The 17281-nt window shown below is 42.3% G+C and overlaps 2 protein-coding genes across 5 annotated transcripts; both read left to right on the forward strand.

Annotated features, from left to right (window-relative positions):
• The first annotated feature begins 3948 nt into the window (after positions 1 to 3948).
• On the forward strand, positions 3949 to 4799 carry LOC139658380 (rho-related GTP-binding protein RhoU-like). The gene is made up of 3 exons (XM_071536505.1): positions 3949 to 4114; positions 4204 to 4262; positions 4353 to 4799. The coding sequence occupies exons 1-3, from the start codon at positions 3949 to 3951 to the stop codon at positions 4797 to 4799; spliced, it is 672 nt and encodes a 223-aa protein (XP_071392606.1).
• A 1669-nt stretch (positions 4800 to 6468) lies between these two features.
• Positions 6469 to 16915, forward strand: LOC139658379 (zinc finger FYVE domain-containing protein 1-like). Of its 4 annotated transcripts, XM_071536503.1 has the most exons (12): positions 6469 to 7819; positions 7850 to 7912; positions 8048 to 8552; positions 9147 to 9361; positions 9706 to 9812; positions 9923 to 10031; positions 10197 to 10294; positions 10511 to 10628; positions 10770 to 10940; positions 11168 to 11348; positions 11473 to 11586; positions 14394 to 16915. In XM_071536503.1, the coding sequence occupies exons 1-12, from the start codon at positions 7403 to 7405 to the stop codon at positions 14624 to 14626; spliced, it is 2331 nt and encodes a 776-aa protein (XP_071392604.1). In that variant the 5' UTR covers positions 6469 to 7402; the 3' UTR covers positions 14627 to 16915. The 4 variants fall into 4 exon arrangements, with proteins under 4 accessions (XP_071392604.1, XP_071392603.1, XP_071392605.1 ...); XM_071536502.1 differs by having other exon boundaries at positions 6469 to 7919; positions 8055 to 8552; XM_071536504.1 differs by having other exon boundaries at positions 6469 to 7919; positions 8055 to 8552; positions 10553 to 10628.
• Positions 16916 to 17281: the final 366 nt, after the last annotated feature.

Here is a 17281-nt window from a genome sequence, read left to right on the forward strand (position 1 = left end):
GGTGGATGGAAGGGAGGGGTTGGGGGGGTTGGGGGGTCCACTGAGGTCTGAATTCCCATGAATCACTTGGTGCAGTGACCATAAGGTGCCAGAATTCCAGTTGACCTGGGAAGGGACTATATCCTGTCTCTATAAAACTGGAGGGATACATGGCATGCGGGTAAAATGTCATTGTTTTGGGTTACATTTTGTCATTTTCAGTTGGCCATTTTACATTATATTGTCATATGTAGTGGTATAACCTGCAAACATTCGGTTATGTGGTGTGGAAAATAGAAACTGTAATTGTTTTGGCTATATGTAGTGATGCATTGGCCAGAAAGCGGCATAGGTAGGTGTGTTGAAATTTGATTATATGCTCGGTTGGAGCCAATAAAGGTGATTTGTGAAAGAACACAAGGTTAAAAGTTGATTCTTGTATCATGTATTACAGTATGGTGCGTTTCAAATTCAACAGAGGTCAGGACCTCTGTCATTGGGGTTCAAACAACAACATCACAGAGATGTTATTTCATATCTACAGCGTATTACAGAGTCCCAGCTCCACCCCCGAATCACACCTAGGGAATAAGAAGGCTTTTTGCCTAGAAAGGGAGAGGGGTTCCATTATAGGGGGGATCCCATAGATCTCATGTGATGGAAGCATCCATTCTCCCCTAATCCTCACCACTTAAGAGCCTAGGCATGCGGGTGAATCTCTGCTTAAAGAGACATTATGCAGGAAATCTTATGCAAATGGCTTGTTTATCACTTCATCTCTGCGTCAGCCACTTGTTTTCTGCCCTGTCTATGCCATGCTGATCTCTGGCTTAGGGAGTGGCATAATCTTCTAACACCTATCTGACAGATTTCTCTATTGTTGTCAGATTTAACATGGGACAGGAAATTGAGTCAGTTACTGTTTTTACTCTGCAACAAACAGAGAGTAGGTTCAGGGAGACTGGGGGAGGGATTCGAGCTGACCAATCTTACAGTATTTGTGTCAGGTACAGAATATCTTCACAGTACACTGCACATAAATCCAAAGGGGTCAGACAGTCACAGCCAAGGTTATGAAGACAGTTAAGAGTGCTGTGTATTTTTATGCTAAGTGTGCTGTTTGGGGGCTCTGCTATGCGGGCGACCTAAGCTGCACGCATTGAGACACCCTTACTAAGCAGATTACATCCACAAATCTGTGTCAGGATACATTTCTGCATGTCTAGTCATGCAAAGCAGTTAAAAACTAATGGTCACGCTTCGCCGAGAGCGTGAGAACGCCTAAACAAAACATGTTTACAATGGCAGATATGCATCCTGGATGGACTAACTAGACCCTGAGCCACTGTTTAAGTCATTAGTGCACTGCTGACATCTGCTGCACAAGTTAAGGTATGCAGTCATATTTGCATTTAGTTTGTATTTGCATTTGTAACGTAAAAGAGCAGCTGACTGGTTCGTCTGAGATGGTAAAAGTGGCTGTTACAGAAAAGGCTCTTTGAAAATAGAGATATTAAAAGCCTGCTTCCTGTGTTTGACATTTACCTTGGGTTAAGGAACAGCATTGTGACTCACAGCTGTCAGAAGTGTGGCATGGGAGCTGGTAACCTGATGTGGGGGGGTGGGGGGGGGGCGACCAGATGTTGCCTTCCTACCATGGGGAATAAACTCCCTATCACTCACACTGCAGGTGGTGGGAAAAAGGGGGAGAGAAAGGGAGAAGAGAACGAGAGAGTGAGGAACAACGGCAAACAGGAAGCAGAGACCTTACAACACAATGCTCGCCAAGTTTCCTGCAGGCTCAGACAGATAAGGAGCAACGCTTTGTTTAAAGCTGTATATTCACTCCCAAACGTTTCCCACTCTCCAAAACCACAGCTCACAATGCCTGCACAATTATTTTGCGGTACAGCTGGTGGATATCGTGGGGTGGAAAATTTATCCACGACTTGCCAGTGCTTTAGTTAAAGTTCTAACCTTTATTTATCCATGGAAAACCACAGTCTTGTACTGTTAGAGCAACTGGTTGTTCCAGTGCCTTGCTCAGGGGCACATCGGCTGAAATTTTCTCACTTTCCTCACCCACATTTTCCCAGCTGATCCTAAATTTGTGCAAGCCCGCTTCTTTAAGGGAGAAGAAAACCACTGCCCCAGGTGGACACTCGACAACATTTCTATATATTGGAGTGTTTATCATAAGGGTATTGTGAGGATGCATTTTCACTTTTTTTATGATTTGCAAATCTCTCTGTGCATGAATGAACCCAGTCACCCTGAAAAAGAACACAGCTCAGAATGGAACTTGGCACATGAGCCACAATGGAGATTTCTGCTGCAAACTGTCCAGCTGTTGACAGTCTAACAATGCCCCCTCAACAGTGACCTTTGCCTTTTACATGGAAGAGTAATGCTGCCTTCGAGTGCCTTCGGAAATATTGACATTATGAGTTGAGCACAGCTGTACCGTGGTAAATAGGACTAGGAAAGTATGAATTTTCTATGATACCCGAGTTAATGAGATGAGATGTTTAGGGAGCAAAGAGCATGGAAGCCGTAGCAACAACTGATGGTAAAAGAGATGAATTGTATATGTTATTATTTGGCATTCTAAGTAAATATTTAGTATTACTGAATCCATTTAGATTTTTACTCTTTAACTTGGCCAATCAATTAATCTAAACATCAATTATATGCCTGATAGACTTTTTCTTCTCTTCACTTTTCCATTGCAGCACAAAGTAGCTCTGTGCCGCTTGATTTCTTAAATGAACAAAAAAAAAAAAACTACTTTTGTCACAGAGTTTATTTTGTTTCTGACCAAAGGAACGTGAATGCCTGCTAAATTGTACTTTATTTACGACTCATTAACTCGGAAGTAGGAGCTAACGAGGAGTACTTGAAAGCAGCATAAACCCAGAGTGGACTCAGACATGCAGAGGCCGACGCTGGAGCAACACCTCCCTCTATAGACCAAGATGAGTATAACACTGAATTATTGCATTAGTTCAGTACAGTACTAATTGTAGTGAGTGTTCAGTCACTGGCCTGCTTGACATTACAGACGCAGAAGCAAACAGAGCTCCATGATGATGCAGAATTTGCTTCTGGTATTTTAACATGACAATAAAAATGGCGCTTTCCAAACCCCAACACAAAAGCCTTATAATAGTCCTGTAATATTCCTACTGTATAGGGATTTACAGTGTATCGGTACTCAGTGGTGAGTTTAAAGAGATCTTGTCGTGCTGAGTGTGTAGCTGCTGTGTTTTGCTGCGATATTTGTGAAGTATATAAATTTTCACAGGACCATTAGAGATATAATGGCACATCTTGTCTTCAGAGCCCTAAGGCTAGCAAGTATTTTCTGAGAACTTGACAAAATATTCAACCGTTTACATATAACTTGCAGGAGGGCGTCTCGCATAATACATTCCGGTGTTACCTCGTTTTGTACATCCCTAACAAAAAATCTATTATATTCGTATGCTATTCCTATAGGGGTTTATAGTGTCTCTGTGATACTCAAAAGTGAGCATATGGTAACCTTATCATACTGAGTGTTTGTATTTTAACTCCTTTGGTATAATACACTAATACTATTACTATAGCCTACACTATAACATTACTGTATCCTACAGCGATTTATAGTTTTTACTGGGGAATAGCTATGTAGGCCTTGTACCGTTCATAAAGTTAATATCGGATTATAGTTCTTTCTCGTAAGGGATAATGACGTCAAATCAAGAATGCTAATGGCTGTGTTGTGGGAGTGACTGTAAATCTACATCAAACGGAAGCAACTTTGGAGATCACTCGTCTGATTGGCCGCCTTTGTTCTTTCAAACCAGAGGTGTCCCTCTCCCTTTGGCACAAACGGGCCCTTGGGGTTAAGAGCCACACTGTATTATTAACAGTGCGCTCCTGCACGGACCTTCAGACAGTGGGAATAATGAAATAACTGAAGAAATCATGGCACATGCCTTTCAGATCCACGATAAAGCATCCAGACTGAAGGAGCCACTGAGCTGTCTGCTGGTTGGGGATGGAGCTGTGGGGAAGACCAGCATGATCATCAGTTACATCTTCAATGGATACCCCAGCGAATACAGACAAACGGCTTTTGATGTGTTTTCTGGTAAGTGAACTTTAATTAAGGGTCAACAGGAGTAGCCTATAGGTCCAGTAGCCCAATACAACTGATGTCTCTTTCCAATTAACTTGCAGGCCTGGTTCATGTGAATGGGATTCCAACTCAAATCAAACTGATAGATACTGCTGGACAGGTAAATGTCACATACCATCTTATGTTTTTTTAAATGGCGTATGTCACTGTGTGCCTTGCTCCTCAAATCTCACTGTTCCATCCCTGACAGGAGGAGTTTGACCACTTCCGCTCTCTGTGCTATGCCCATGTGGACGTCTTCATCCTCTGCTTCAGCGTTGTCAACCCTGTGTCCTTTGACAACATCACTGCCAAATGGATCCCGCAGATCCGTGCCGGCAATTCCACCTCTCCCATTATCCTGGTTGGAACTCAGTCGGACCTTCGGCACAGTGCGAACATCCTCATTCATCTGGACCAGCTGAGAACCAAACCGGTGCACTTCTCCCAGGCCCGCAGGCTGGCACACAGGATAAGAGCTGATGAGTATGTGGAGTGTTCAGCGCTGACACAAAAGAGCCTCAAAGATGTGTTTGACTGTGCTATATTTGCTGCTGTTAAGCACAATGCCTGCAAGAAATCCAAAGACCTCAAACTGCTCGATCGTTTAAAGACTTTTTCTAATGGTGGGTGGAAGAAACTCTTCTGTTTCATCTGACATGGCATCTGAGAGTTGACTAGATATCCTCATCTTGCTGGATACTGCTTCTTTCTGGAGTTTTTTTTATGACAAACATGGAGCTTAATGACAATATCTCAGAATATGGATTGTGCACTAAAGCGATTGGGATTAGGAGGAATTAAAGCCTGCACTGACATCCTCCCTTGACGTCCTGTGAGAAATGTGACAATCATTATTCAAAAGTCATTGCATTCATGGCTGTGGGAGGCAACACATTCTTCTGTGTTTGCTTTTATCTTTGTTGTTTTCACATTTTAATTGGTGGTTTTTTTTTTCATGTTTGTTTATTTTTGTGTGAATTCCATCAAATGAAGGAATAATAAATGAGCTATGGGCCAGAACACATTTAGCGCTGGCAAATGTTTCGGCCAGTATCTTGCTTCCCTTTGATTCAATGCTTGGGAAATTGCTTTGATTAATTAGCCTTATCAGAAAACATCCAGTCTGAGGATCCTGCAATGGATGGTAATGCCACTGGGAAAATGGAGGGAAAACCACAGAAAAGTACCATTTCTACAGCGCTCTGTTAAGAGACAAATGGTCACCTGCTGTTACTTTGAAGTGCTACTTTACAAGACAAAGGGCATTTAAATCAGTCTTCATTCTGAAAGCTTATACTGAAGCATGTTTCCAATTACTTTTGGATGGTGGTTTTTTAACAAATACAGTCATCATGTCTTCATACCCCCCAAAATTTACTGTGATTAATAAAGTGATATCTTATAAGGGATATAGGCGTAATCATCAAAAGCACTCAGATATATTGTATTTTTTATGAATGGTGCTTAGGGTTTATATAGCTGAGGCCTAGCTTCAGCAATTCCAACACTGAATTTTATACCTTATAATAACTGAGTTAGTGCTAGATTAGCCTACAATATGCCTGAATTTCTGCTTTTGTGTTATGGCAATACCTAACCAACAAATTTACTGGGACAATATGAGCAAATATGCACACACACCAAGAAAATATATTAGACTACATTAATCTAAAGAAATGTGAATCTCGAATATGTGGTTTTGCTTATCTCTTCTTGTCCATCTGTTTGCTAAACTGTTTGATGTTTTACTGAGGTTGGGGCAGCAGTAGCCTAGAGGTTACAGAAACAGGCTTGTGACTGGAAGGTTGCTGGTTTGAGTCCCCACCTGTCTGACTACTACTCTCCCCTCCCTAAACAACTACTAGTTCATGCCCTTGAGCAAGACATTTTAACCTTTCTGCTAACCTTGGGGCCAACAGTGGAAGAATGTGGTTGTACTGGGCAGCTCTCAGCTGGGAATGTGTGGAACTGTGCAAATATGAAGCAGAGGGTTGTTGAAAGGTTGTGGTTCCCTGAATAAATAAAGGTTAAAAAGCTATATTTGTGCACCCATAAAAGCATATCATATTAGGAACTATACCACACAGAGATAACTTATATCATGTCCAAACAGGACATTCTGTCAACTCCTCTGCTCGAGCACCTCCGACTAAAGCTATAATGTAGAACTACGTTTCCCATCATGCAACGTACTTTCACCCTCCCTGACCCTGTGACTCAAAATAATCTGATCAGCTGATCTGACCTGGCAACAAAATAACGTAGCTAGAGAAATCTGCCAGGGAGGGGGCTGATGAACAAAACAATGACACTGCTCGGAAGGATATTAATGCAATAACACTTTTTAAGGACTCTTCAAACGGATTTGTGCCAATTTCCCTCCCGTGCTGCCTTTTATTGTAGAAGGACCCGCGGATATCCGAGCATTTGACATCGACTGGGTGTTGTTATTGTTGATATGTTGTTATAGCTCAGTTGACAAACTGGAGGCTAGCTAGCTCGTTTGAACGCATAGGAACTGTTGGGGCTTGCTGGCTTGCTAATAATATTTTTTCTTTGGATTTCGTCCATCGAAACTAGCTGTAAGTATTCATGCTAGAATGTCAAATTACCTACCGAGTTTGCCAGCGAGCTACTGAGAATCTGTTTGCTAGCTAGCCTGTTGTTAGCGGATACGTTAACATTTGCACATTCATCTTTTCAGGGAGAGTTCATTGTCTCTGGTGGTACTGGCTATCTGCACTCGTTTCTGTACCATTTTAGCAAGATAATACTTTTATTTGCTAACCCAAGCAATGTTTTATGTTTCACGCATACTGGCAGCTTCAGCAAATTGCTGAAAATAGTGGCAAAATAGTTTGGTGAGAAATCAGGTTAGCTCAAGGAGACGGCTGATTCCACCTCATTGCCTCACTGTGTATTTGCACTGAGTCTCATAATAGTAAAACTATTCTAAGTGTTTGGAATTCATGCTGCTAAAATTGATTTGATAAGCTGTGTGAATTATTGGGACTTCTTGAATTGTTAGAGGTCACAGGGAGCACTGTCACCATGCAGCTGTTTTAGGGTATTTGTTTTGTTCAAGTTGAGTTAGCCTTTGTGTATTTGGTCATTTGGCGCAACCTGTAAAGCACAATTATCACAGTATTTGCGCATGGTGTGCATTTTTCATTCACTGCTATTGGAAATTGTTGGCGTTGTAGTCAAAGCTATTCCAGTTAGCATTACACTGTGTTCAAGTTTACTTTGTAAGAAACGATGAGTGGGCATGGCTCATCTTCAGAAAAGGGAGTCAATACTAGTCTAATATGTCAAGAAAGTTATGCTTGTGGTGGCTCTGAGGAGGCTGCATTTGAATGTGACGAGTGTAAAAGCTTGCAGTGTATCCGTTGTGAGCTTGAGCTCCACAGCCAGGAGCGTCTGAAGAACCATGAGCGGGTTCAGATAGGTCCTGGGCATGTCCCCTACTGTGACAACTGCAAAGGAGGTAATGGAGATAGTGGTAAACGGCATAGATCTGTGGTCCGCTGCCAGAACTGCAAAGTTAACTTGTGCCAAGACTGTCAGAAACGCACCCACAGTGGAGGTAACAAGAAGAAACACCAGCTCACCTCTTATCCTCCACCTCCCAAACCCGCTGAGGTCAACTCTGTCCAGACATCTGTCCAGCCCTCTGTCCAAACAGCCGATGAGACCAAAGTTCAGAGAGCAAAACTGCTGGAGAAGGTGTCCAGTTTTCTCCTGGTCGATGAGAATGAGGAAATGCAGGTGAGTAGTGCAAAAATGACACTTGTCACTCAAACAGAAATGTTTAGGTCTATTACTATATCAATTCTTTGTATGGAATCTGACAGATCTATTTAAATAACTTGTTTTCACTCATAAACTCTCATTCTTCCAAAGATTAAAGATGAAGCTGCATTTGTCAAGAAACTGACTTGCGAACCGGACCGACTGCTGAAGGTGGTATCCATCTTTGGCAACACAGGAGAGGGCAAATCCCACACCCTGAACCATACGTTCTTCATGGGCCGAGAGGTGTTCAAGACTTCTCCCACACAAGAGTCCTGTACAGTGGGGGTCTGGGCGGCGTTTGACCCTAGCCGTAAAGTGGTGGTCATCGATACGGAGGGGCTGCTTGGGAACAGTTCCAAACAGGGCCAGAGAACCCGTCTCTTGCTCAAGGTGCTCGCCATTTCCGACCTCATCATTTACCGCACCCATGCTGACCGTCTCCACGATGACCTCTTCAAATTCCTTGGGGACGCGTCAGACGCCTACCTGAAGCATTTCACCAAGGAGCTGAAGGCCACAACGGCCCGCTGCGGCCTGGATGTCCCACTCTCCACCTTGGGCCCTGCAGTGGTCATCTTTCATGAAACAGTCCACACTAAGTTGCTTGGTTCAGGTATGTGTAGAGAGAAAAATCTCAATATTTTGATTACTCTCAAGTCCCACCATTAGTGAGTGCAGTGTCGTCACTTAAGCAAATTACACCTTTAAGTAGAATAGGGCTCATAGGCTGGTACTAACACAGTACATTGTTGCTGTATCACTATGAATGTAGATCTGCGTCAGCAGGTGGGACAAAAGGGAGTGCTTTTAAGTAAATTGAGGGTTAACCTCCACAGATGATTACAGGTTTAGCGAGTACCAGCCTCAAGTGTTTCACCTCGGTGATTCTTTGACATGTTCCACAACATGAGGAATAGCTGTTGGCATTCCAACTTGTGAAACAAGTAAATACTACTTTTTGGACTGTTGTCAAGGGAAATGTAGGCTTATGGTGCTGAAGTGCTGAACTGAAGATTCTTGCCACTTAGATTTTATTATTTCCTTTTAATGAGTATTTTTCTCTCACATATTTCTGTGACAATTTAAGGGAAATCTCCTTACAATGGGATAAAGCCCACTGTTCAAAGTAATAATAAGCCCAAGCTAGAGGAATGTCTATATTCTAATTACGATGTCTTTTGTCCTCTCCATCTGTCTCTTGTTTCAGATAAGTCATCCGAGTCAGTAGATCGGCTGCTATTGGAGCGCTTCAGGAAGCTGGGCCGTTTCCCAGAGGCCTTCAGCTCTGTCCAGTACCGGGGCACACAGACCCTTAGCCCCCCTACTGACTTTCGCGGCCTACAGAACAATCTGGAGCAGCTCCTGGATAACAACGCCACCCGCTCCCCTCGCACCCCTGTGGTCATCTTCAAAGCTCTGCAGGTAGGGCTGTTTATAGCTCAGAAATCCTCTGGCTTCCAACCTGCTTCAGGCTGGCTGGATGTTGTTGTAAAGCCAACACCGTGGCTGTCTTAGAGAGTCTTTGAACTGAACTAATACACCATTAAAACTGTTTCCTGGATTCACATAAAGGTGATCTTGTATGAATTTGTAGCGTTCAAGTTTAAGTATATAAGGTCTATGCTATGCAAAATTCAGTTGTTCTGTTTGTATTCGAAAATCTGTGTATGAGGAACAGGTACAATTTCTATTTGCTTTTGGGAATGCTTGTACTCTTTATGCAGTCTGACTCTGTCTCATTTCTGCTGGTATTGCTTTTCCTCCAGGCTCTGAGTGAGCGCTTCAATGGGGAAATTGCAGATGAGCTTGTAGCCCACGGCTGCTTCTTTCCCGATGAGTACTTCACTTGCTCAAGCCTCTGCCTCAGTTGTGGGTCAGTACTTTTCTTTCTTTCTTTTTTCCTAATTTTCTCCTTTGGCATCTCTCCTGCCATCTCTTGCTAGTTCCACTGTTTAACATTCTGTCTTGCGGCTCTCATCCCAGATCTGGCTGCAAGAACAGCATGAATCACTTAGGAGAAGGAGTGTGCCATGAGGCCAAGCATCGTTGCCGTTATTCTGCTCAGTATGATAATCGCATTTACACCTGTAAGGTAAGCAAGGTGGCTCGCCTCTTTAGCCTAGTTTTGCTTGAACTGTAAGCCTATATCGCTTAGATAGGATCAAGCTTTCATTCTTTACCATTGATACTCTTATCGACTCTTGCTCCATGACTGATGACCTTAAAGTTGAAATCATTGTCTGTCCTGCCACTCTAGGCTTGCTATGAAGGGGGGAAGGAAGTGATAGTTGTTCCTAAGACCTCCGCTTCCTCAGACTCTCCATGGATGGGCCTTGCCAAATACGCCTGGTCTGGGTGAGTAGCCGGGGAATGACCTAAAAGGTTGTGTGTAACGGGGCAGGGGTTAGGGTTGTGTTACCTTTACATGCCCTAATTTTAGCACTGGTGTTAAAACTGGACCTAAAACCAATATTTCCTTTCCCACTAACCTAGATGTCCCACAGCGAATCCTAGATGCTAATACATTTAATTGTTATTTTTATAATGAGTTGTACATTTCTGTATGTGCAGGTATGTGATTGAATGTCCCGGCTGTGGAGTGATCTATCGGAGCCGTCAATACTGGTATGGGAACCAGGACCCTGTGGATACGGTTGTCCGCACTGAGATACAGCATATATGGCCAGGGGTAAGAGAAACAAGCTTCTCAAATAAATTATCCAAACTTAGACTTTATTCACTTCATTATCCTTAATTGTGCCCACATAGAATTGTGCTTGGGCAACGATTTGTGTACTTGTGTAGTAAATTCAGTCTCTGCTTTTTGCAGTCGGATGGCTTTTTGAAGGACAATAGCAATGCAGCGCAGCGTCTTTTGGATGGAGTCAACTTAGTGGCCCAGTCTGTGTCAGAGCTCAGTGTCAAGCCTGCCAAGGCCGTCACCTCCTGGCTGACAGATCAGATCGCCCCAGCCTACTGGAAACCCAACTCCCTCATCTTGGTGAGTGACACACGCAGCCTCACCCTCAGCCCCCCCCACCAACAGCCGAGTCAACACTTTCCTGTCCAGAGACATGTTTACAGTCTGTCCCTGGTGTTCAGAGCCTATTACACAACCTATGTTTGCAGGTCATAAGATAAAGCTCGGATAGGCTCAAATTGTGTCCTGTTCCTTCTAGGTCTTGGCCAATAACTACTTCCCCTGTTGTTGTTTTTCTCTTGCACAAGGCGTGCCATAAGTGTCATGCAGTCTTCCAGGACAACGACACCAAGCATCACTGCCGTGCCTGTGGGGAGGGCTTCTGCGATAGCTGCTCTTCCAAAGCCACACCCGTCCCTGAGAGAGGCTGGGGTCTCGCCCCTGTTAGAGTCTGTGACGTCTGCTTCGAGCAGAGAGCTTCACACACAGGTACACACACACTCCCCCTCAAACCCACCTTCCTCTGCTGTGTTAAACGTCCTCTGTATTTCCTCTCTGTTTATTATGAAGCCATTTAACGTCTGGGTGAGCTAAGGGTTTTTTCTTTGTGCAGAGCTGCTTGAGGCGGAGCTTGAGGAGGAAGAAGGCGGGACCCTAGCCAGGAAGGTTGGAGAGGTGGTGACCAACACCCTAGGGGCGGTGGTTACTGCTATTGACATCCCACTTGGTGAGTGTTGCCCAAAACAAGACCTAGTGAGAATTATTATGTAATAGGAATCAATGACCCAGTAAACATGAGAGTATGGATACATTGCCCTCTGGTGGCAGAGGGGGATTGTGCTTGTTTACAGTAAGAAACAATCCATACTATTTTGAATAGCAGAGGGATCTTATTTCTAGAACTCTCAAACATGTTATGCAGGAGTCTAGCCAACAAGACTTCCCTTATAGGGAATATGGGATGGCCTAGTGCCCCAGTGGTAAGAGAGCCTGTCCTGGTACCGTAAGCCCCGGGTTCCTGCAACAGCCAGTGTGTACATCAACAGTGATGTGTTGAAGTGTCCTTGAGCAAGACACTAATCTCCTACCTGCTCACTCATTGTAAGTCATATAGATGGAAAAGGTCTTGCATGGAGGGAATTGATCTGTCATGATGCTCAATCATACTTACTCAAGTCTGGTGGTGGTTATGACCAAATGGTCGGTAAATAGCTTGAATTCAGACAGAGGCAGTTGATTTCCACCTTGCTCAATGGATGCTATTGTTTGTTTATATTATTTGCTGTACTAGATGAGTGATATCAACAAAATTACCTGTTTTTGTCTGATTCATGAAGCAGGTGTTGAAATACAGAATTTGCATTTGCATATAATTTGCTCTTAAAAATGTTTACAGGTTGGGAAATTGAAATCCTCCCAGACATGGTAGCACAGGATTGTAAAACTGCCTCAATTCAGTGGCAGTGATTTCAGGCAGAAGTGTCCTGCTACCTAATTCTTACATCTACATGGACCTTCAGTTCTTCTCTATTTTATCTATTGCTTAGTGCAAAGGCAAGATAGGTGAACAGTAACCCTGTTTGTTTGTTCGGCATTCCACTGTAACCTACAAACTCTATTTTGCTATGCAGTTGTCTGTCAACGATATAAACCTTTGAGCTCGCTTACAAGACATACACCTGCAGATATTTTTCAGTGGTTGTGCAGCATTGTGGATTCAGTTACTTCCAAACTGTCTGCAACAATGTATAGGATGTGGTTTTGTCCAGTATCTCTGCAGAGACTAACAATTTTATAGCAGCCTATAGAGTGATGGCAATTTACTTTTGTGTTTCTGTCAAAATGCAATATATGCATTGAATTATTCTGTAGTGTGTAACTATAGGTGTACACAAAGCATTTTAGCACTCCATTTTGAATACTATTCTTATACTGCTTGGCTGGTGCTTCATTCTCCCCTGCCAAGGACTACTTGTTTGCTTATGGTCAATTAAAGAAATAAGTTGTAGAATTAGGTGAAAGTATCATTCAAAAAAATAGGCCTTGAGATTTAGGCTATTTATATCTAAAGCTGGTTCATGTACACAGGACCATATGTCATTGGGGCTATCAGGTGGGCTCCTCCCACCACAGATGTTTCAATGATTTAGGTCTATACCATCTCCAGAAGGAGCAACCGTAAGTTCCAACCACCGCTAGACCTGCACTCGACATCAAACTATACTCAAACTGATCAAACTATACTCATCTATGCTACCCTATATCCACACTTAGGCCTACACCTAGTTCACACAATTACACCCAGTTGTTTCTACCCTGGCTAATAGTTTCAAGAGAAGGCTAAAGGGACAGCTGACCCTGCTGACTTTCAACACCTAAGAAGCCAAATATATAATACTTGATAGTCAGTCTTATCCACATGGAAAATTCAAATGAGACTGTCTGCAGCTCTAGGAGAGATTGGGTATATTTCAAGAAGATGGAATGTGACATTCTGCAAAACCAATCAAATGTGCACCACAAGTCATAGTCTTTTTTTCCTTCAGCCTACTGTTTGAGGCCTGTCTATATCATATTTGGAAAAATGCGAATAGGTTTGTTTTTTTTTTGTCCAAAACCTTATTAGTGAATAATCATTATATGATTTTTACATCTATAGTAGGCTACTGTAAAAAAAAAACAGCCATATCTATTACCAATAAATGTGGCTCACATTTATTGGGAATGTTTTTTTTTGACAACCTGATATCCTGTTGAACACTTAAGCAGATCCACACCACCAGCCCCCCAAAAATACCCTAGAGCAAGCTCTGCTCCAACCACAACAAAATCAACCTCCTTATTACCAAATCCATGTTTTAGCTACATGGTAAGTAGCTTCCCAGACTCAAGTCTGGTTCGGGCCAAGGCACATAGCTAGGCTGACCAATAACAATTCAATTTATTTTACTTTATTGTCATTTGACCTTACACAAGTGTACAGTGAAATGAAAAACCTTTTCTTGAGGTTACAAGAGTAAGAAAAGAACAGCATGGATAATACAACAAAGTACAGCTATGCAGTGGTAATTGGGGATCTAACAACTTTTTCATACGCTGTAGCACTGCACAAATCTACATTTTAACAAGTCATTTAATCTAGTTTTGAGTCTTAAAATCTGCCAATGAGATCAGATGTTTCCAATGCAAATCATCTTGTTTCAAGAATTTGAATCATTTTCTTCATACCAGGGGAGTGAGCTGCCTTATTCTGCCTTGTTTCAAGATATTGACATCTTATATTGACTATAAGCTAAACTACCTTGGAAACAATTGGAATTATCTCATCATTTTTCACTTGTTTTAAGAAAAATAAGACTGAATTGGGCAACTTAATGGCTTGTTATGATGGCAGTTGCTGCTGCTGCTTCGCGCCTTCCTCTCTCACCATGTGTCGTAAATGTAAATGACAAACCGTTACCTTACCACTATCACCAACAAGTGCTCGTGTGTGTGTGTGTGTGTGTGTATGTGTGTGTTGCGTGTTCTCCCTAGGCCTGGTGAAAGATGCTGCCCGTCCTGCCTACTGGGTGCCTGACCAGGAAATCCTGTCCTGCCACAACTGCCAGCGTGAGTTCACTGCCAAGCTGTCCAAGCACCACTGCCGCGCCTGCGGACAGGGCGTGTGTGACGACTGTTCCCCAGAGCGCCGCGCGGTTCCCTCGCGGGGCTGGGACCACCCCGTGCGCGTCTGCACTAGCTGCAACCAGAAACCTGGAGACCTTTAACAGGGACGGCCTTCCTTCCTCAGAGCACCAGAGAGAACCACTCACTCACTCAGCCCACAATCCGTTACTGCTATACCTCCGTTACTCCAATGGTTCTGTCCCGTATCTGTGGCGAGGAAGTTTTTAGCAAATATAGGACATTTAGCAGATTTTGGATTTCAGAGTTCCTGTGGCCTTGTAGAACAGCCGGAACATGTGTGTTACTTGACTTGAGTGTGAAAACTATATTTCCACTCTGATTATTGACAGAGTGAATATTTTGATTCTCACTGACACAAATCACTACTTTTATGTTGAATAAGGCTGTTGAAATATTTTTCTACTATGGGGGAAAAAAAAAAAGAAAAAATGTATCATTTAAAGAATATTAGCTAGTTGAGAACCCTGTGGGGTTGGTCTGATTAGTTTTAACTAATTCCTATTATTGAGCATTGTTTCTCTGATGTCGTATGTGTAATGGTAAGGGGATATTTTTATCCATGCAGTTACAACCGCAGGTTCCATTGCATGCTCTATTGCAACCTTTTTAGTTTTTGCACTAAGCCTTTTTCAGCTGTAAAAAGCTGTTGCTTACCATGGCTAAAAACCAGATATCCAGCTAATCAATTAGTCAGCCACAAATTGATTGGAAATCTTGGTCTAGATTTGTGGATATCTGGTGTGCCAAAAATCATTCAGGTTACTGTGTCTGTGCTATAACTTTTATATTTTACCATGCGATTGTGGTTGTATGAAGACATAGAACTACGTTAGAAGAGTGTACATTTGAAATGTGGGGAAATTATTTATGTAATGAAGATGAAAAAAAAAAACTTAGTAGCACTCTGGCATGCATGACAGTCTGAGAGATCCATGGCCTTTTAGTTGTTCAGAGGATGGTCTCTGAAAACCAATATTAAACCTCACTATCTCTTATACCGGGTGGCATTTTTGTAGTGTATTATGTTATCAAGTTTTATCTGTCCCCCATTATGTTCCTCACACACCTTGATTTTCAATGATTTCCCAATATTGACAGTTGCTATCTGCTTCACAGTATGTATATATTTTTGCAAAGCTGAAGAATATACAAATTCTTCTCCAAACCAGTTTTACATATGACATTCATGCCTCCAGGTCTCTGTAAGCACCGGCTGATGAGATAAGGAATTCTGACTAAGCTGAACACAGTTGTGTGCTGTTTCAACCCTCCATTACAGTGTGTTTTTGAATTGTTTTTCATCCATTATTGAAAGCTATTATGTCATTTTTTTTTGCTGGTTCTTGTATTATTTTGTGTGATGTTAATTAGTTATTGTATGACTACTGTATGTAGTGATCGTAAGTGAGCCATCCCTTCCCATGTTGTTTTTTTGTTTGTTTATTTTAACCAGTCATTCATATCCTATGTAATTCAACATCAAGTAAAACCTAAACAAAAGCCCAACTTAAATGTTGAGATATTGAACCGTATTTAGTGATTGAAAGCTTTAACTAACTTTTTTGACAATATCTCTTGTGTCATAAATAGTTTTATTCACTGAATAATGAGACCGTTACATCTGGATATATTACAAAGCACATGGAGATGCCTTTACAATTATGCTTGTTTTTTTTATTTTAAAAAGTGGAAAAGTGGTCTTGGTTGATTGTAAGCCTTCTAGATAAAGTTATTTTCCCTTCGCTCACAACTTGGAACTTGGTTGTAATGTCTGGGAAGATGTATCTGCCTTGTCTCCAAATAGGTTTAAATGTCTGAATGTTGCATCACACAAGCCCTCCTCTGAGATGCTAATATTGCACAAAATAGAATAGAGAATAGGAAATAGATCATGTCAGATGTCTTATGCTGAAGCTCATTCCCCTGCAGGTTTGTGCAGTCTGTCGTTTCAGATATCCTCTGTGGTGTTTGAGAGAGAAACTTTGTGACTGAGTCGTCCAGCATGCTTGATGGGGTTGGGTGCTATCATCAACACTCCTTACCTAGACTAAAGATCATGCAGGAATTACTGTTACATTTTAAACTGTTGACAATTAACTTCTAGCAATGATGTCTGGATACTTGCTAAACTGGTGGAAGAACTGCATAAGATTAAAGTCATATCAGCTCTTGTCTGTCAAAATGTATTCTGGAATTGCCTTCCTCTCTTTGATGTTTGTGTGTGTCTGTGTGTGCGCGCGCGCACGCGCGCGTGTATGTCCGTGCGCGCGTCCGCCTATGTGGGAGGGAGTGAGTGTGTGCACGCCTGTAGGCTACGTACATGTGAGCATTGGTTCCATTCCTTTCCAACACCGCAGCATCATATAAAAGAAGGGAAAATAATTTGCTTGGTGCTTGATTATGATAAATCATTTATAATTATTGTAATAAATAATGAAATACATGCTTCCTTGTTGATATTCTGTGCCGTTTGCGCTGCATGGTGTCAGCACTCCAGAGAAGGGATTGGTCTGGATATTAATGCAGACTACAGTATGGGTCTCTTTAAAAGTCTAGGAATTCAGTTGTGTACAATATAAATACAAGGGAAAACCCTTTAAAATAATTTTGACAGTTTACCCCATAGGCCACGCCTTGTTCACGTACGCGGCAGATGTATTGGCCCATGATTTCAACCCGAGCTCTGATTGGTCACTTTTTCGTAGGTTTCCCTCAGAACTGCAAGACGCCGATAT

Source organism: Centroberyx affinis, unplaced genomic scaffold, assembly GCF_046629955.1.
Source record: "Centroberyx affinis isolate AG114_WGS23_722 - 3 ecotype Tasmania unplaced genomic scaffold, CSIRO-AGI_Caff_v1 ptg002885l_1, whole genome shotgun sequence".
Classification (NCBI taxonomy): Eukaryota; Metazoa; Chordata; class Actinopteri; order Beryciformes; family Berycidae; genus Centroberyx; species Centroberyx affinis.

Bases quoted from the DNA above. Each gene is read 5' to 3' on its own strand.
- LOC139658379 (XM_071536502.1), top strand. From the start codon at position 7,403: ATGAGTGGGCATGGCTCATCTTCAGAAAAGGGAGTCAATACTAGTCTA. The intron at 9,362-9,705 runs GTAGGGCTGTTT...CTTTTCCTCCAG, and splicing joins TCATCTTCAAAGCTCTGCAG to GCTCTGAGTGAGCGCTTCAA. The intron at 11,349-11,472 runs GTACACACACAC...TTCTTTGTGCAG, and splicing joins GCAGAGAGCTTCACACACAG to AGCTGCTTGAGGCGGAGCTT.
- LOC139658380 (XM_071536505.1), top strand. From the start codon at position 3,949: ATGGCACATGCCTTTCAGATCCACGATAAAGCATCCAGACTGAAGGAG. The intron at 4,115-4,203 runs GTAAGTGAACTT...ATTAACTTGCAG, and splicing joins GGCTTTTGATGTGTTTTCTG to GCCTGGTTCATGTGAATGGG. The intron at 4,263-4,352 runs GTAAATGTCACA...CATCCCTGACAG, and splicing joins TGATAGATACTGCTGGACAG to GAGGAGTTTGACCACTTCCG.